The sequence below is a fragment of the Lathamus discolor genome, chromosome 1 (assembly GCF_037157495.1).
Source record: "Lathamus discolor isolate bLatDis1 chromosome 1, bLatDis1.hap1, whole genome shotgun sequence".
NCBI classification, from domain to species: Eukaryota; Metazoa; Chordata; class Aves; order Psittaciformes; family Psittacidae; genus Lathamus; species Lathamus discolor.
The window spans coordinates 56,265,732-56,286,232 of record NC_088884.1 but is presented as its reverse complement, the minus strand read 5'-3'; the positions used below and the strand labels follow the sequence as shown (position 1 = coordinate 56,286,232).

The 20,501-nt window shown below is 40.3% G+C and overlaps 2 protein-coding genes across 2 annotated transcripts in view; both read left to right on the top strand.

Moving 5' to 3' along the window:
* The window catches only part of CCDC91 (coiled-coil domain containing 91), a 562,122-nt gene that overhangs the window by 249,790 nt on the left and 291,831 nt on the right, over positions 1–20,501 (top strand). The gene's annotated exons all lie outside the window — the stretch shown is intronic.
* Positions 991–16,700, top strand: KLHL42 (kelch like family member 42). The gene is made up of 3 exons (XM_065672300.1): positions 991–1,868; positions 9,328–9,521; positions 13,413–16,700. The coding sequence occupies exons 1-3, from the start codon at positions 991–993 to the stop codon at positions 13,862–13,864; spliced, it is 1,524 nt and encodes a 507-aa protein (XP_065528372.1). The 3' UTR covers positions 13,865–16,700.

Below are 20,501 nucleotides of genomic sequence, written 5' to 3'. Positions count from 1 at the left end.
TGAAATATCTTTACAAACGTAAAAAATACACAGCATGGCAGACTTCCTCATCTGTTTCAGCAGTTGTTTGTCTTTAAAAGGACTGTCATTACGTTTCAAGAATGCAACAAGGCAAACAGCAAAGCCGTCACTTCATCCCTGCCCAAGATGCTCGGTTGTTAGTTTGCACTTTCCTTGTTCATGTCAAACAAACTTGGGGCCCTGGTATGTAGATCAAGTTCATGAATAACATAACTATCCTATTCCAGAAACTTAAACAGAAAAGACAGAGCAGCAGAACAGGTTATACAGTATCTTTATACATCAAACCAGCAGCTGAGACAGGAAGGGACCTAGGCAGGAGGGATTGGGAAGGTCATGGCAGAATTATGCATGGTACTTGGGGTTCCTAAATCCTACTGCCTAATCCTACTAGGCTGGTGACATTTACTGTTTTTGTTAGGGGATGCCTCCACAGCCCCAGGCCTGGGCCAAGGCACCAGGCTGACTGCCGCACTCCCTCCACCTCCCTGGCGATGCACAAATACATGTACACACACCATTTTTTTCTTCCTGCGTGTGCGGCTCGAGTATATTCCCCCTCGCAAGGCCGCCGAGTACATTTATGGCAAGAGGTTACAGCACAATTAGGCGGGGGGGGGGGGCAAAGATCGGGGGAACACACTGTTCTGCCCCCGGGGCAGAGCACTCAGCCCGCCCGGCCGGGTGGAACCCCAGTGCCCAGCGCAGGCGCAGCGCTCAACATTGCCTTTTTAAGGCTTTTTTTCTCCTTTCCTCTCTGGTGGTTTGTGTTTTTTCCTTCCCTTGCAAGGACAGAGCAGCTAAGCAACGCCTTCCCCTGCCCTCCCTCGTCCGCCTCCCCGGCGAGGCCCGACCCGGCCTAGTTCGGCCCGGCGCGCTCGGCTCCTCCCATCCCGGCGGGGCGGAGGAGGGGCCTGGCTGGAGCCGGCGGCGGCCGGGGTGAAGCGCAGGCCGGGGAGGGGGTGAGCGATGTCCCTGGCGGGGCGGGGGCGGCAGAAGGAGGAGGAGGAGGGGGACGGGGACGAAGGGGAGGAGGTGGTGCAGATCCGGCTGGGGGACAAGTGCTACCCGGTATGCAAGAGGAAGCTGATCGAGCAGAGTGACTATTTCCGAGCCCTCTATCGCTCGGGCATGCGGGAGGCAGGGCAGGGCCATGGGGAGCAGCTGCTGCGCGGGGGGCTGAGCGCCCTGGGGTTGGAGCTGGTGCTGGACTTCATCAACACTTCCTGCTTGGCCAGGCTGGAGCAGGAGGAGGGGGGCGATGAGGAGCCCCCTTTGCTGGAGGAGCTGGTGGAGGCTGCTTCCTACCTGCAGGTCACCCCCTTGCTCCGCCTGCTGCTCTCCCAGGTGAGGCTGGGCAACTGCTTTGAGCTGCACCGCCTGGCTCAGGTCTACGGTCTCCAGGACTTGAATGATGCCTGTCTAGACTTCATGGCCACCCACTACCATCAGGTGCTGCGGAGGCCCGATGCCCAGCCACACCTCCTCCTGCCCCATGCTCTCCAGCAGCACCTGAAGGAGAGGCGGATGAAGGGTACCGCCACCCTTGTGGCCATCGGGGACTTCATGGGTGCCTCCTCCCTGGGCCTGCCACTGTGCCGCCACCCTCAGGTGGAAGCCCCCTGGTCTATGCTGAGGTATGATGAGGAAGCAGAGAGGTGGCTGCCACTGGCCAACAACCTACCCCCTGATCTGGTGAATGTCCGAGGCTACGGGTCGGCGATGCTGGACAACTACCTGTTCATTGTCGGGGGCTACAGGATCACCAGCCAGGAGATTTCAGCTGCCCATTGTTACAACCCTTGCCTAAATGAATGGACTCAGCTGGCTTCCATGAACCAGAAGAGGTAACCCTTCCTCCCTGAAATACACGTGTGTCCATGTATGTTGTCAAAACAGACCCTATTGAGCCACGTGGTGTTGACTCAGTGTTATGAGAAGTGATTCAGACCTCTGTGTGTGCAATGAATCACTTGCATCTCTGGCATCATGTGTTGGGAAGGACCACAATGCTTGGCAGTGGCTTGGCAGCATTCTGTTGGATGGGCCTGGCAAGCCTGGTCTTTACCATGAACAGTCAGTCCCATACCCTGCTGTGCCCAGGAAAGGGTGAGGGGGATGAGACTTGGTTGCATCAATGCTGGCGGTAAAGGTCTCAGCCATGGGAGAACATGAGCTAGGCAGAGAAGGATTGTGCTATAGCCCTCCACCATGTGATCAGTCACCTTGATCTGAAATGGTGGTGGGCTCCCTGTTCTCCTTTAAGTTGTAGTATACACAGAGCCAGCTTCTTCAAACAGCTGTCTCGCTGGTAGTATAAGTTCTCTTTGAAATAACAAAGATTAAAAAAAGGAGATAAAATTCTTCTACTTTTTTGTGATATATACGAATTTCAGTAATGTGACAAGTTTTCTAATGGGGATATACAATCTATCAGAGCTGGAGATGGCTGAAAAAAAAAGTAGCTGGAGCAGTTTTTCATTTGTTTGTAATCTCATAAAAACCTGGGTGTTTCATAGGCCTCCATTTCAGTGAAGTAGTCACCAAAAAAATGTCAGGAAGATCATGAGAAATTTCTCACTTTGTGAGTGTATTTCGATCTGGGAATCATTTGCCATTTTGACCATTTTGCTTTTTTCTTTTATCCTTTTGAGTTGTTTGTTTGACATTTATGTTCAAGTTAGTGTTCAGAAACACTTGTATAATTTACAGTTGGAAGAATAATAGAGAGCTATTCGTGAGGGGGACCCAAGAAGAGAGCCCATCTCCCTGACCAAGGTTGTGGCTGCTCTACCTTAATCATACCGAACAGTTATCAAAACAAAGCATTTTACTTCACTGAAACAAAAAAGTTTCAGTTATACAATTGGAACTTCCCCATTGTTTCCATTTTAGAAAAAGCGTTTGTCTGCAAAAGAACAAGCAAGGAAGCGAAAATTCACTGTAGAATGGAAATACTCTTCTCTATCCAGTAAACTCAAAGAGCATGCAGAGACCTGAAGCATTGGCATAAATGCTTTGTATCTGGGTAGTATAACTGCAGTCTCTATTCCAGTCTCTACTTAGCTCTTGCCAGCTAAATCCCCTCAAAACAGGGGTTTGACCTAAAACTAGTTCTTTCCTATTTCACCCTTTTTTTTTCCACTTCCTATATTGTTGTGAGAATTTCACTGGAAATATTACCTCCATAATCAGTCATGTGACTGGATCAGAAACAGTGTTTTGCAGTATTTCTTGCTTCTTGGAATAGTGTTATGAAAAATTTAATCTGTAAAATAAGTGTTTAGCTTTCAAAGACTGCAGACACCTTTTCTTACAGGCACATTTCTTAGAGACTGAGCCTATAAGCAGTCTTCTAGGCACCTGTGGGAACTGAGATGTTTCAGCTGGCCTCCCTTTGGCAATCTTGCCTATGATCATGATTGAGAGCACATTGGCCTCTGTAGAAAAGTATTATGGGGTCAGCCCACACAGCATCTCCTATGGAAATTAACTTAAACATTGAAGTCCCACGTTGATCAAGTTACGAAGTTTTGGCATTGATTCATGGGATGTGTATATAGCAAGAGAGATGTTGTGTGCAATGGTTCTGCAGTGTGGTGAATGAGGGCTTTCTAAAGGGAAGTGTTTTCTCGAGGCCCTTTTTTCACCTTACAACCTGACTGTTCAAACTGTAGATCAGCCTTCTCCTCCCCACACTTTCCCTTTTTTCTAGGATATATAATCCTTATGTCTGATATAAACACATGGCTGTTTTCTCTTCACATTACTGTTTTCAGCTGCACTGCCATGCCAGCTTAATCTTGAAGCCCATCACAGGTGACAGAAAGGTATTCCTTAGCATAGAATTTCACATTGGCCATTTACGGCAGAAAAGTAGTATGCAAATGTATATTTTTTGAATAGTTTCTATTCTTATATTTCATGGTAGTTGTTGCAGGCCAAGAAGAATCCACAATTGCATCTGTCCGTAGACTGCAGGGTAGCAGCAAATGAGTATGTTGCTCCCTGAAGGATAATCAGGGTAAGTTCTTTTCATGGAAATTATGCTGACCCCTTCACAAAACATGTTTTTGACTTTTGACGTCTTCATGAAGTCTCAACTATGAAGTTACAATTATTTTTTCTATCTGACATAACATTTCATGTCTCTGATGACCCTCTTAATGTTTTGCGGCCAGAATGCAGGGTTGGCCTGTGGTGTAGGAGCTGAGAGCAGGGAGTTTTTTAGGATCAGGGATTTTACATTTAGCACAAACAGCACTGATGCCTGTCTGCTACACAGATGTGCTGCAATTAGATCTGCAGTTTGCTAGGCATTGTATTTTTAGTTTTGTTATGCTGTAGTAAAATAAGCAGAGCAGTTGCCTGGTGTGCTGATTAGGAATTACCGTCATGTGACTGTCTGCCAAATGAATTTATGTCAGTTGATACAATTCACTCATGGGTGAATTTTTTACATACCTTGAGGAAGGGTTCTAGTTCCCATTGAAGGTGGTCTGACTTCGGATAACAAGAGTATCTGGATTTGGCCTATATCAATGGATGCATATGTTGGCCTCGAGGAAAGGCTGAGGAGTTACGGAAATAATTGTGCTGATTTGCTGTTACTATAAGAAGCTGTCTGCCCTCAGCAAGCCATGTAAATTCTATGTAATGTTAATGGTTAATTATTTCCATTATTGTAGTATAGAATTCCAGGATGGATTCTCTATGCATGCATAGGTTAAATAGTCCCAACTTCTAAGTAGACAACAAAATCTGTCAACTGTATGCTGAGTACTTAGCAGTCGTTGTTGTATAGGTGATAGCTGTTAGTTTTCTTTCTAGGTATAAAGGTCTTATTTACTGTAGTAGTCGTTTCAGATTTATTCACAATAGGTAACTCCTGTTTATTATTCTTGTGCTGCCCGCATGAGCTTGAGAAAATGTTATTTGCTATTTATGCATGCACAAGGGAGATAAAAAAATTTGCTTAGGCTCATATAAGAAGCTTGTGACTGAGCCTGTAGTTCATCATCGTCTGGGGGCTAAATCTAGTGCTGGTCACAGATAGGCTGTAACAGATCACAGTTTGTAGATCTTTTCATTCTGGAGGTATTGCTGTACTTTGCATAGTGTCTTAAGACAACAGCCTGAACTTTTTCGTGGAAGAAACTTCCTCTGAGAGCTGCCAAAGACCATTTGTGGTCTTTGGGAGCAAGAAGGTAACAAAGCACACTGGGGACTGTTCAAGTAATATCCTTGAATACCTTTACATGCTTTTCTTTAAGTTGATTCTGTTAGTTGAAATTTGCTATTTAAAAAATAATATACTCATAAGATTTCTACTGCATGTGCAGTTACAGCTGTATATTACACTTTCATTTTCCTTCAGAACCTTCCTACTCATGGCAAGTAAATCTTCCAGGTTTATAAGACCCTTGTAAACCCCTGTCTGGGATTATACATATGCATGTGGAACATGGTTTTTGTGAGCAGTCTGTGCCTGAACTGCTGCCATTCTGAGGACTCTTACAGGAATATAGGAGAGGAGACCTACTTGGAGTATTGTGTACAGTTCTGGTTTTCTCCACATAAAAAGGACATGGAAGTATTGGAACAAGTCCAGAGAAGGGCCACAAGGATGATCAGGGGGCTGGAGCACCTCCCGTATGAAGACAGGCTGAGAAAGTTTGGGCTGTTCAGCCTGGAGAAGAGAAGGCTGCGTGGAGACCTCATGGCAGTGTTCCAGTATCTGAAGGGGGCCTATAAGGATGCCTGTAAGGGTGCGGAGGGACTCTTCATTAGGGAATTTAGTGGTAGGACAAAGGGTAACGGGTTCAAACTTAAATAGGGGAAATTCAGGTTTGATATAAGAAAGAAGCTCTTTACTGTGAGGGTGGTGAAGCACTGGAATGGGTTGCCCAAGGAAGTTGTGAATGCTCCATCCCTGGTGGCGTTCAAGGCCAGGTTGGACAGAGCTTTGGGTGACATGGCTTAGTGTGAGGTGTCCCTGCCCATGGCAAGGGGTTTGGAACCTGATGATCTTAATGTCCTTTCCAACCCTAACTATTCTATGATTCTATGCTCCTGGGGAATGGTAGTGGTTTATAAGACCACCTCTTTCCTCATCTTCTATCTACTTCCTTTTTTTTTTTTTTCACTACAATTCTCTGGGGGGAATAACTTTTGTATCTGTGCTTTCATAATTCATTGTTCTAAATGTTGTAACTCTAGAATAAAGACGTGATCTGATCAATGAGAAGTTTTAAAGTTGATCATTTGGCAGGAAGGAGCCACAGGTTTGTTAGTCCAAGCCTCCTGTTCTACAGCAGGACCATGCTGACCTTGCAAATGCACTTATACTTTGTTCTTGAAACCCTACAGCAGTGTAGATTCCAGCCTCCTTCGTCCTAGGTAATTTGTTCCTGTGTTTAACCACCCCTCTGATCAGGAAGTCCTCTCTAACATCTACGTTAACTTTTTTTTTATTGTATACTAAATAAATGATATCTGTCAGTGAACAAGAAGAATGCTTGCATTTCTCTTTATAGCCACTTTTGTAGTGGTTTCCTACAGATTTGTCTATGGCTGTTAGTGCAGTCCAGAGCAATGTAGGCTTTTTTGCAATTTGTTGAATGTTGTCTTGTATTTAAAAAGCTCTGCACTCTGACCCAAGATTCTCTGCAGCTGTGCATTACATTTTTCTTCCTTTGTGCATATAGTGCTTTGCACTCATCCTTATTGACTGAAAAGGGTATTTTGAGCTATGGTAAAACATCACAGCTCACTCTCGCTTCTGTTCCTGGGGTTCTGCTCAGAGGAAATGGAGGACATGTCATGTCTCAACAAGAAGGGTATGCATTGATCCCTCAAGTTTAGATAACTCACTCGTGAGAGTGGAGTTATACCGCAGTTGAATCTGACAGAATGTTCAGCTCCGTTGTTTCCAAGCTGTGGTCCATGGAACAGTTGTTGGTTGTGGAGAGCTGGCTGGCTCCTCAGTGTTTGGTTTCTGTGTTTCCAGCTGCTCCAACACATTAAAAGAGCATAAAAATGCACTAAATATTTCCTAATGTTCACTCTCCATAAAAACACCTGCTGTTATTGGCATGGAAAGGTGAATGACAGAAGTTTTTCACAATAGATAAAGCCATTGTCCAAACTTTCACATGAAGTGTGCTGATGGATACTTACAGCTACTTCTGAGTAAAATGAACCTTATAGTTAGCATGCTCCATAAATCTGAGATACTTCTAGTGAATGTCATCCTTCCAGTGGTGCGAGTGGTTAAATGACTGACACAAATGTGCATGGCCTCCTTCTAGGATAATTGAAGTTGTGCTGTACATCTTTGACCAGATAGTTTTCTCTATACTGCAAGAAACAATCCAGTGATTCAAAGGCCATGAAGCAAAAACTGGATACATCATCCCCATTCAAAGAAAATAGTAAGAGGCTACAAACAGAGGGTAACTCCAGAAACACCTACAAGTTGGAAATCTGAATTCTCTAATGTTCTGACACTACACATGTGTTTAGTTAGTTTGTGTCCTCTGCGGTAGAACTTTAAGCATGTTTGAAAAGTGGCTATAAGATCTTAGACTAGGAAACGCTATCTGTGTGCACACGAACTCATTTGATAAGCCAGAAATTCTGCACCATCTTCATTGTAGGCACAGAAATATAGTCTTTCCAATGCACTTAAGTTTTAAAGGATTTATTGGAGAATGCTTTTACATTTTGTGGCTTTGTCCCTTTGTTAATTTATGGATTTTTTTTCCCCACCATAACTTTTAAAACAGGTACATTGCTTTGAAAGTCTGCGTGTTTTGCAAGTAATTACCCTTGTGTCATACCCACTGTTCATTGCGATGTTATTCTGGATCCTGTAAGATGGAAAACGTAATTGCTGTAGAGAGGAGGTGAACAGAGTGACCTAAATGTCAGAGAGAAAAAAGGAATAAAAAGCAATTAATTCCTTCAAAGGAGCATTTTAGTTTCCAAAGTTATATCAGGATGACAAGAACAAAACGATTCCATCTGGAAACAAATTCTTTTTCCAAATATATTTAATAAAAAGAAATTGCAGGGCAGTCTGCTGCTAGGCAGGGTTCATTTTGTCCAGACAAAGCCCTGCAAAAGTACTTAGTGGTAAGTTCTGAATCTTGAATTCATGCTCGCTGAAACTCACTTTACTGCTCAGCAGGCCAGTGCAAGTCTAAAGCACCACTTCAGTTTTGCAGACATAACACAGTTCCCCATTTGGCTTTATGCTGAGCTGGTGCAGTCCAGTGAGTTTCACACATCTAGTTAATTGGGATACCTCATGGCAAAATGTTATTTTGGCTCAGGAGTAGGGAAGGAACAACCTTTCTAGGCAGTGAGACTGTTTCTGAGAAGAGGAATAGCTCATCTTTTATTAGAGCACAGCTGGAAGGAATAGCTGAGCATGTAAGCCCTCTGTCTTCAAGTCCTCCAGTTTCTTCGTAGAGACCTGCTTCTGTAATATCCATAGACCATTTTTTTCTGCCTGTAATATCTTAAAAGTCTAAGATATAAAACTTCTTCAGTAATTAGAAAGCTGCCCTTTGCCATGCATGAAATACAATAGCATTATGGATCAGAAAAGAAATAAAAGAACAGGGAACTGCCTGTTGAGTGCAATGTATTTTGCTCACTTACGAGTGGAACATAATTTACAGATATATCTTACTTCAGTGGGATGGAGGATGTATTTAGTACTTTAATGTTAAATAAGATGCAGAAGATTCTGTCTTCCTTCTTTTGTAGAACATGATTCAACATGTTTCTGTTTCATTACACATTCAATGTGTTCAAAATTTTTGTTTGTTAAGGTTATTAAAGGGATTCTATATTACAGACCAAGGTGAGTACATAGGTATTCATCAACTCTTGTTTGAAATTTCTGCAGTTTTAACTAAAATATTATCCTTGACTCTGTGTATATATAATACATTCTTCTCTACTAAAAATACTTTATTAAAAGCCTAGTAAAAATGAGACATCTACTGAACGTATTAGTTAACTAAACATTTAGATCTCAAACTGTGACAGTTTGAAATCCAAAATATTTGCCAGTCTCAGCATCAATGTTATTAACATCCAGAATGTCACTGATTACTGTCCTGAGTTATTATAGTGTAATTACAGAACTTTGGCTTTGCACAGAAGAGTTCAGATGTATTCAGCTGAAAGTGATGGTGCAAGTTGTAAGTGATGATGAGTATGTTGGAGCCTGGATAGGAAGAACCTTATTTCTTATATTATTCTCTACATCTATGCTGCAATCTTTTCTTTCAGGTCCAATTTTAAGCTTTTGGCTGTAAATGGAAAACTCTATGCCATCGGTGGTCAATCCCTTTCCAACGTGGAGTGCTATAACCCAGAAAACGACTGGTGGAATTTTGTAGCATCCATGCCAAACCCACTTGCAGAATTCTCAGCCTGCGAATGCAAGGGCAAGATCTATGTTATCGGAGGATACACTACACGAGGTAGAAAGTTCGCTTTTACTTTAGGGGGTTTTTCAACCTGATTGCTTCTAAGGCCCAGATAATTTTCTTCCCTTTCTCAGGAAATCTTTTGAACTGGTGTAGAAAGCTGTATAATACTCATTAAAACATGTTGAAATAGATCACTGGTAGAAACTAATCGACAAGGTCAAACAAACAAACAAATAAATTCTGTCATAGAGGAATCAGGTTTTATGGTGTGGTTTTTTTCAGGGCTTATGTGCACCTGGGGCGCTGTTACTTTGAGGGAACAGATTGATGGGTACTGGAGCACCCAGCTTAGCCCCCTTTTTTTTTTTTCTTTTATTTTTTAAGATTTTGATCACCCAGTAGAAAGAGAGGTCTCCACAGTTACACTTTGTTTGCTCTTTACATATTTGTTTTAAAATGTCAGAAGGAAAACTATAAAGAAAATACTTGCCTGGAATAGTATTTTGCATGTATTAATGGATGTCATGGTCCCTTCAGTATAGCATTTCAGTGTTTAACAGGCAATTTCAAGCTATAGGTAAGATTTGCAGTGCTGAAATAACTTAATTGAATAATTAATCAAACACTTAAGCATGAAGCAACATTTTTAGCTTCTGTCCTTTACCCTATTTTCTGAGAATACTGTACAGAGGGAAGGATTTGAAATTACATTCTGTTCTGACAATTACTTTTTCTTTATCCAGTGGGAAAACAAGCATCTTAAAAAGAGCTTCCATTTGCTGATTCTTTAAGCACTTAGCACCATTCTTTGGGAGGAATACAATTTTCTCAAGAGTTTTAGAAGGATTTTTTTTTTTCATGTTAAATGTTCAGTATTTAACAGGATTTCCTAAATTTTAATTCCTACCTTTAGGCCCTTGCCCACTTCATTTGACCACACTAGTTCTATTTTTTTTAAAAGTGGAGAATAAAATTAAAAGAAAGATCAGCTTTTACAGAGCACTGCAAGCAAAGCTAAACTGACATTCGAACAAGCTGTCCCTTCTAGTGTCTGAACAGATTTTAGTTCCGTTAAAAGGTTTATAAAAGACACACTTCCACCCTTCATGGTCCTTGTGGTAAAGATAACCTTTAAAAGCATTTTTTCTGATCCATTCTGACCTAGAATGTGGTGGCTTCACTGAGGAAAACAAAAAATACTGGCATGCCGCTGTACATCTGGAAGGCCATGCTGTGGTGTGCTCTGCACTCCCAGTCCTGCACTATCCCCGCTAAAGGACCTATTTTGGTTCATTGTGCTCCCTGATGTCTGGCACTAGGACTGAAAGATGTCTGGCATGCAACGCTGTGCTGAAAAGTCAGATCAGGGGAAACATCAATTGAGACGAGAGCAGAGAACAAAGAGAAGGGGCTGAAATGGGGTAATGGCAAGACTTGTCTTTAGAGACTGGAGTTAGGTTGTCTCATTTTTGTCTAGAGAAAGAAGACATAAGAAGTAAAAGCTATGATTTGGTTAATAGTACTACAAGATTATGGGAGTACCAGCTTTTCTCCTACATCGCCTGCACTTTGCAAGTTCCTTTTCTGGTGCTTGTGCTGTTCTTTTTTCAGGCTGTCTACTCCTGGTGTCATGGATAGGAAGATCAGCATGTTGCTGATGCAGATCCTATTCCATTAAAATTCATTAACAGCATTTGAAGTCAGGATTGCTGGCCTGTGTCAAGTTCCTTATTCAGTACTTCGTACGTGTGTTTTCAACTGAAGGAGAATAATGAATTGCCTCTTCCTTCTTCCACACCTCGTGGGATTGCCACTGACTGTCAGGCCTCTGGTATTTTTCCTAGATATTTTCCTAGGGCTTTTCCTAGAAGCTGCTTTAATGCAAACACGATAGTAAAACAGTATAAAGTTGTGAGCACGGATAACTAGCACATTTAGACTTATGTTTAAATCCAGGACCAGTCAGGACAACAAACGCCTGTGCTTGTTATAAATAAAGATGCTTTCCTGAACGAGGGTCTAGAATCATTTTTTGTGTGACACCATGGCTTACGACAGCTATCAGAAACCAGAATTGCTTTAATTACACCGGTGATTCAGCTTCCAGGTTATGCAGATGTCAGAGAGTGTTAAGGCCTAACTATTTCAGAGACACTGAGGTTCATGTGCTATTTCACTACATGCAGTACATAAAACACATGCAACAATTAAGACGTAAATTTTAATTTTATTTTTAGTATTTCTGCATACACCTCAGTTTTTGTAGGTTTTGTAGGCTATTTTTTTTTTATAATTGTAAAGTTTTCTCTGGACACTGCACTTTCCAAAAAGATGGTAGGATCTGGAATTTTGCACTGTGAATTAAAATGTCACTTCTTGAATAAAGACCCTCCTTCCAGTTTTCAGCTCTCACCTGTGAACCTAAATGCTAATAGAAACTCCATGTCAGGTATTACAATGTTCATGTTTTTATTGTTTGTTTGTTTCAGTGGATATAAAAGGCTAAGGCTCTGGACTGAGCAAATGAGGGCAGTGTCATAATAGGCTTCTGTTTCCTATGGGTCCTCTCAAATGATAGCAGTTTTTACCTGGGAACATTACTGCTGTATAGACAGAAAGTTAATTGGGATTGCACGCCCTGCAATGAGTCAGAGAATGGTACATTGTTTGTAGACAAAGATCATCTATATGTAGGGTTTTGATCAGCAATTTCATAGAGCATTGCCATGATTATTTTTCCCTATTCTTTCCCCTATGTAAAGTGAATTAGGTTTTCAGGAAGGCAAAGTAAAGCAATAAACAATTACTGAAAATGGTCGGAGTGCAAGCAAATGCTATATCAGCACTTCTCTAATCATGCTGCTAATGCACTTCATTCATGACAATCCAGTTATATTTATGTCTATTTATATTGGTGCCCTTACATAACTTGCCAGTATGTCACTGTCTGCTGTTCCACTTGGGAGCTCATCTGGAGATCATCATGCAGGATAGACTTGTGATACGGGGCAGATTTTATTAAAAGACCAGGCTGGAGTCTGCAAACCTGTTGCTGCTTGTCACTTGAGTTTGGATTTAAGCTCAGGTCTCCAGTGACTGAAACTGAATTTACTAGCTAACAAGTCCTAGGCGTTCTGTGTTAATTTAGTGAAGCCTTGGACTCATCCAGGGTCTCCACTGCCCCATAAATCAGGGTGGTATTGTAACAGTTTCATAGAATAACAGCTTTGCAAACACATGGATCCACCAGGTTGTAACTGAAGTATAAGTACAGCTTTGGCTTTTTTCTGTGCCTCTGTCTGATGCTGGAGCACAGAGTTCCTGGTTGTTAAATTATTTTGACATGTGGTTCCTCTCACTGTAAGCTACTGAACATGTGCCCTTAGCTCATCCATGCTGCTTGCTGAAATGTAGCTAGCTTTATGAATTTATTCTATAAAACTTTGATTTATGGAATGAAATGCGAACTATCAAAGTTAAGCTTGGATGATAAATCAGTACTTGACAGCCATTAAAGAAGTATACTGTCTTTGTGATAATTTGATTCATCTGTGATCACTGTTGGAGAGTAGAGTATTGCTCCATTTCTCTTTTCATAAAAAATGCTAACATGAATTGGAGATGAAATTAAAAGCATAAGTTAAAAGGTAGGGATTATTCTGCTAAAATCTGCGTCCCCAGGCGATTCACATCACGTAGTGTGCCAGAAGTAGCTTATTTTTTCCCTCTGCAAAGGAACAGAACATTCAAACTTTTTTGTCAAGGGCAAAGAGTTGCAGTTCTCAATAATCAATATTTTTCCCTGGTCTGCTATGCTTTTGCACTGTAATATATTAGCAGCCTGTAATAATGGCTGATACAGTTTGTAGGGAGGAAGAATCCTCCTCCTTGAGAACCTTCTGTAATATTTATTTATTTGTAAATATCTTTCCTCTGTTTCAGATAGAAATATGAACATTTTGCAGTACTGTCCCACTTCTGATTCCTGGACCAACTTTGAACTTTGTGATGTCCATGTTCGCAAACAACAGATGCTCTCTGTTGAAGAAACTATATATCTGGTAGGGGGTTGTATTCATGAACTTGGACCAAACCAAAAGTCCGGCCAAAGTGAGGACGTGTTAACTGTGCAGTCTTACAACATTGCTACCAAAGAATGGCTCTACCTCAAAGAGAACACATCAAAATCGGGTCTTAACTTGACTTGCACTCTCCACAATGATGGAGTCTATATACTGAGTAGAGATATTACTCTGTCTACAAGCTTGGAGCACCGTGTTTTTCTAAAGTATAATATATTTACGGACAGTTGGGAGACACTAAGACGCTTTCCAGCCTTTGGACAAAACATGCTGATCTGTTCTATGTATTTGCCTGATGTTCGAGAAGTGTAACATCATCAAGTTTTTCTTTTCAGCTCATTAATCATTCTTGGAAGAAATACTGCTCCCTCTAGATAACTCTGTTTTCAGAATGTAGTATGGTTGCATAACATAGACATAAAATAGATCATGTTTAAAAGAGTTGCAAAATCCAATATTAAGAGAACTGCTTCCAGAAAAGGTTTTAAGATTTCAGTTTAAAACATTTATTGTCTTGGATTGAAATTTCGCCAGGTATTGTTTGCGATTTAAACATAAAATTTCTGTATGGGCAACTGATGGAGGAATTCCAAAAGCAAAATTGGTCAGTCTAGTTTTACTCTCCATCTTAATAAGCAGTGTAGAAGATGAACAAGAAATATACATAATAAAAGTGGAAATAATTCAATAAATAAGTATAATAAAAATCACAAAGGGAATGATTTTAAAAATACAGTTTTTACTCAAACTACATTCTATCAAATCAAAATGTTTAAAATTGTTTATTCTATGACATTTTTCTCTCTTCTCTACTAGCAAGTGAGATTCTCAAAGGTGCTGGCAATTGGGGTGTCATCAGGAAATAAGAACTTCATCTGAATAATTTGCAATGAAATGCCAGGGACTGGGAGGAATTGCCTCGAGGCTTACAATTGCTGGTTGGATACTGGAAGCTGGCAGCATTTATTGCTGCCATTACGATAGTGGCAAAATTCAAATGCAGAAGTTTGCTCATCTCCAGAAAGGTTTTAAGTTTTAGTTACCTCATACTCTGTAGTACTGTGTGTTGAAGATCAAATTATCGTTTGCAACAAGCTGTATGCTAGGAAAATGTGCATGAGCACATGCAATGGTGATTCTGCACGAGGCACATCATGCTTGATAATAGTCATCTATCACGTGGTGTGGAAAGGCTGATTCTTGTAAAATGGCTTTATGCAAACACCACCCAGAGCAGGTGAACATGACTTGGCTCTTTCTTGTGTTACCAGGAGCTTGATAGAGATTACCCAAAGTTTGCCACACAAAGTTGTTAGTCTCTACAAAGAACGATACTCGCATGGTGACTTTGATACATGGTGACTCGGATAGTCACCATGTTATATTCCTTTGTGGAGATTCAGAAATAGAAACTCTGTGAGCTTTCCCCAGTTCCTGCCTATCCTGAGATAATTATAGTCATAGATTAGCCCTTTTTCTTCTTGTAGCTGACAAGTTCATAAGCACCTTCTGAAAGCGCATGCCCAGGTAAAGAATTTGTGTTCTCATGACTAGAAAAGGAGATGGTCTTGGTCACCATGGGAAAGTTTCACTGTGGCTGCCTTTAGGGAAGAGATAACTGGGTTAGACATGTGCTGAACACGTTGCAGGGAAGCTGGTTATGTACCATTTCTCCACATGAGAAGGCAAGAGATTTAGGGCACCTGAACAGTTTCCTAATATATAAAGATGTCTTTTTTTCTTTCTTCATTGGAGTTCAGGAATCTGAATCTTCTTTTGAAAATAGGTGCCTGCTGTATACAGAGGAGGAGGAGGCAGCAGTGGTTCCCTCAAGATCCTTTTAACTCCCTTCTTTTCTATGATTTTGAATTAAATCAGTGCTGACTGAAAAAGCTATCAGACTTAAATTACCTTGCACATTGCTGCTCACACATTCAGTGCTACCGATTATGTATATCAATCCAAACAGAAAATCCCAGGAAGCTCATCCAGAATGAGGACATCTGAGTTTGAACACTTTCAGGATACAGGTGGACATGAAGCAAGGTATTTTGGATATTCAAAGTTCACCCTCTGTGTGGATTTTTTGAAGCCTGGTGGAGTATGTTATGTTCAGCCCAAGCTAGTGTCTGCAATTCTGCTGTATGCATGAATTTAATTACTTAAGTCAGTGTCAATGTATTAGTGTTTATTCCTTCAAAACCACAAAGCATTGAGCAGCTCCTGTATTTTGATAGCAGTATCACATCAAACAATGGCTCTTCTGCAATGAAGAAATAGGAACACTTCTGAAAGAAGAATCTTTCCGATTTCTTTCAAAAATGTATTAGAATAAATAGAAGCAGTGTGTCATTGCCAGGTGATAAATTATTTCAGTCACATTATGTTACTTGTTTTCCTTCAGTTCATTTGAGTTCCAGATTCCGTACCTTACAGTCATCTGTAAGTCAACTTTGATAGTGGTGGAGGGAGCTACATCTGAGTTGTGGCGTTCTCTTGCCTAGCAAATTAACTGTGAAAACCCATCACTCCAAGATGTGCAGTGTGATGTGTCTAATCAAGTCCTTTCAACTCCATTAATTTCTTAGTGCAATCATAATTCCCAAAGCTATGACATCATCTTTTAGGTGTGATTACTCTTTTTCACATGAAACCTTTCCTCACTGGGTTTGTGTACGTGTTGGTTTCAGCTTCCAGTTATTATTGAAAATGTGGACAACCTACTCAAATGTATAAGTGAAAGATGGCTCAGACCATAAATAGAGTCAGACTCTTTTGTCAGTCCACAGTGCAAATTCCTCATATACTGACATCTAATGGTACTATAGTCATGAATCAAAACTAGTGTTGAACTTTGTGGTAGCACTAGACTTTAATAACCTAAGTGAACTGTATTACTATAGTTGGAAATAAATACATATATTTTTAAAATTCTTCACAGAAAAGTGTGCCATGTGGGTGACCCCGATACCTCAGGAGAATACTCAAACACCATAGTGAATGTCTTATGCTCTTTTTATTTTCTTTCTATGACTTTAATATTTCACGTAAGGTGCTGTTGGACAGTTTCTGGCCTTTGCGAAAAGGAAAACTCTTTGAGAGTCACTAACAGAGAACAATTAAAAAGCTGTTTTATAGCCAATGGAAATGTTGTTCAGTGATTCAATCTGATCTCTTTCCTTTGGTGATGGGAGGAAGAAGGTCCTTAATTTAAGGACAGATGAGCTTCTTTTGAATGACAAAGGTATAAGCATAGACCAAGGGGCCTTGTAGTCTGATCAGCTGGAAATTCCTGTGCTATCCTGGGGTTGCTTCTAACTTAACCATGTGGGCTTGGAGAGATCACTCCACCTTCTCACATCTTCGTCCCCAAATGTAACACGTAAGTAGAAATGTTTGTCTCGTGTGGTTTGTCTGGTGTAGTCATGTAGTGTTTGCAAGATATCTTGAGTGTGTGAAGAAGTACATGTATTCCCATAACAGTTTACTTGGTTATTCAGCTTCTTCATGACAAGTGGCAGGATAGAAGGCAGCTAGTATCTCATTGTGTTCTCTGGGATTTCTACTTCATCTAAATTTCTTAGTCTTCATGTTCTCATATTTGTATCCAATCTCATTTGGATCCAAATTCAAAACTTCTGCTTTCCTGCTTTGTCTGGGTTATTCAGTTCTTACATATGCACTATTCATCTTCTGTCTCGTGGACTGATTCCACTTGATACTGACCAGCAAAAGCTGGCTATGGTAGAGGATGATCCCAAGTCAAAAGAAAGAACAACAGCCTTCAAAGTCCAGAGAGAGAAGTAAATAGAAAACTCTGGGAACTTAGTCCTTTCTCATAAAATAGAGAAGCATTTAAGAAGGTTACTCAGATCAAGGCTAAGAGCATAATAGTTTCTTCCTTTCTGGGAATGGTTTGTGGTTTTCAATGCGAAATAAGAGTTGTGTGGAGCTTAACATTAATCTCCCTGGCTGGTTTCCATAGGTTTCCCTTTCTGCCCTGTTGGTTGACCTTCCTTGGGTTTAATATCTGTGTTTTCAATTCTTTGAGGATTCTGCCTTTCTGTATCAGTGTCTAGCCTGTTTTGCTGGAATTATATGGTAGCAATTTCTTGGTGTTTTCTGTTTGTTAGTCTGCTTTTCACACTGATCTGTGACCATCAATCACCATGATGAAAAAGTTATTTTGTAATTCAGGTTGAACCTTTTAATTTATTCAATATGAGGCTCTTGGAAGAGAATTCTATGAAGATACAAATGTCTTGTTTCCTTTAATTGTCATTTTAGTAAGCAATGATGCTACCAACACTCTGTGGAAATTAATCTACATGAGTAATGTGATAGAGAAAGGAAGGCACAGAGTGTAATGAAAACATTTAGTACGTAAAATGCTCAAAACCCAAGAGATTGCACATGAGCAGAGATTACTCATCCCTATTGTCCCTGTAAAGTAAGATATATATTGTAAATGTTAAGCTAGAGACAATCTTGGAGTATCTGTCAGTATGACCAATGAATTTATAGGTGGTTACCAAGAACCCTCTTCGGAGGGCAGAAACCATCAATCTGTGTTACATCATATTGATTTTGCACTTACAGTAATGACCAAAGGGTGGCTCCCAATCCCCACAGTAAATAACCAGAGCAAATGCTGTAAGGTACAGAAGGTTTAAACGTCTTCCTCTACAATATTACTAAACATTCTAGGAGTATGGTTTCTGTCTAATCAACTTAGAGCCCATTTTAGTGTAATCTCTCTCATTTTTTCCCCCAAACAAGAGTGGAGTTTGGAAAAGGAGTCTGAATTTTGTGAACTGGCAGGGGCCATGCATTCACAGCTTTAAAATTGCTATCCCAGTTACATATGGTATGTAGATTTTTTTTTTTCTTAAAGTATTGATACTACCAGTAAGAATGTATTGTTATGTCCTATGAATACCAGTCTTTTCTAAAGTGCATTTCAGGTTTGGGTTTTTTTTTTAATTGTAATTAAAAGAGTGAAACATGGTTCATTTCTGAAACACAAACTGTCTCTTATAGAGAAAAGGAATCACTGCAATTACTGTATTTTTCTAATAGGAGGCAGATTAGACCATGTGCAGTTTTATAGCATCCATTTATATGATGTGCTGTGTATTTTCAACTCATATATGCTTCAGTAGGAGAGAAAATGTTTAGCACCTGAGCAAAGCTATTTCCTGTTTGTTGGTTCTTTATACCATTATTTAAGATTCAGCAGTGAACACAGACTTTCTGAATCCTCCTTCCTTCACTCCATTTTTCAGTTAAATTTATGATTATTTGATCTGTTGTTGATTTTCCATTCTCTGATACTTTCCAGATGTGTTTAAGGGTGTGCCTTATGATAAGACACCGTTTATAAATAATTTTAAGAAATTAATTTACTCTGACTCATCGTCTTTTGCTAGGAAAGATTTTACCCAGCCACAGGTCTGTCATTTTTTTCTGCCAACACACCGCTCTAATGTTGCCTCACGTTTGCCGTCATGACAATATTGCCCTCTATGTGTACCCCGCTCTTGGATAAGGCTAAACTAATAGATTATGTTGTACTGCAAGTCCCAAATTCCTTTCCCAGGGTAAACCTTTAGCGTACTGCTTCAGCTGTACAGTACCTCAACTCTGACTTATGAGACACTGTGAGTCCACAAATCACTGCAGAAATCAGATTTCTGATGTAATTGTCAACCTTCTCTATGCTGTAAGCTGCACATCTCTTTTGGAGTTGTACCCAACCCTTCTTGTTCAAGATTCCTGTAAACAAGTGTAAGTCAAGTGATAAAGAAGGACCCCTACTAATTCCTAAATTCCTTGGAATATTGCAGTTCAAAATTAAAATTAACTGCTATGTAGATTTTAATTTTTGTGATACCCCATCAACTTGTCCAAGGATACACAGATCCATCCATGTCTTTTGTATGCTGTTTTTTCCCTGAGATAATGTTTTCAAAGGAAAGATATCTTTTTTTTCAATTCATCTTCTCTAGTTAGAAATCCCTAAAATCCTCTTCCCAGGAATCCTCCTGATTTTAAGTTCTTGCATCTTCAAAATGACTTATCTCATAAAATTTCTGGTTTGCTTTTGTTGGTCGTGCTTTGAAAAATGATTCTGTTAAATTTTAAGTACTTTCCTGTACTTAGTATTCACAATACAAGGGATTTACTCGGTGTAAGGGTAGGGAAATCTTGTTGGTAGCTCTTGAAGGATGCAACTTCAGCTGTGCTATGTTTGAAATATAAAAAGTGGCGTTACTTAGTCCCCTTTGGAACTGAGATTTATGCTATTCACTGAGGTTATAAAACATGTAACTGAGCAGTGGTTTTGGGAGGTGATGTGAGAAGGACTCTGTTTTCATATTTGGATATTGCTAATTGCATTTTCTTTTTCTGCTAGGGATATTATACCTGTATCTGTCTGGCATCACATTGTATTGCCTTTTTCAGTTGGTTGTAAGGGAAATTTTACTGTTTTACAGCTAGGACATTGATTTACTATGAAGACCAGAGCTGTGTAATTTGAGAATGTGTATTTTGCAGTTGTAAATTATCAATTGATGATAAGTTCTCTGAAGCCCATAAAACATGATTTTGGGTGGTAGGGGTGGGGATAAAGTCAGAAAACAGATGCTTAGGAACAGTCATTTTCTAACCTCCAGGCATAAGCAATCTTTAAATGCAGAAGCAGGCAGAAGAAGTTTGAAATGGTTTTAAAATAACAACTCCTTTTCCCCTCTTCCCATCTCTCCCCGTGCAACTCAAACCCTTTCAGCCACAGTAATTTGTGGCAAAGCATCTGTGCATTTGGAAGAAAATATTAGTGGGGAGGTAGGAATGCAGTGCTTGGGCAGGTGAGCCCTTATCAGAACTACTACTTGGCAGACCAAGAAACCTTCCTTCAGCTTTTCTGGATGACTCTTTGATTGACATT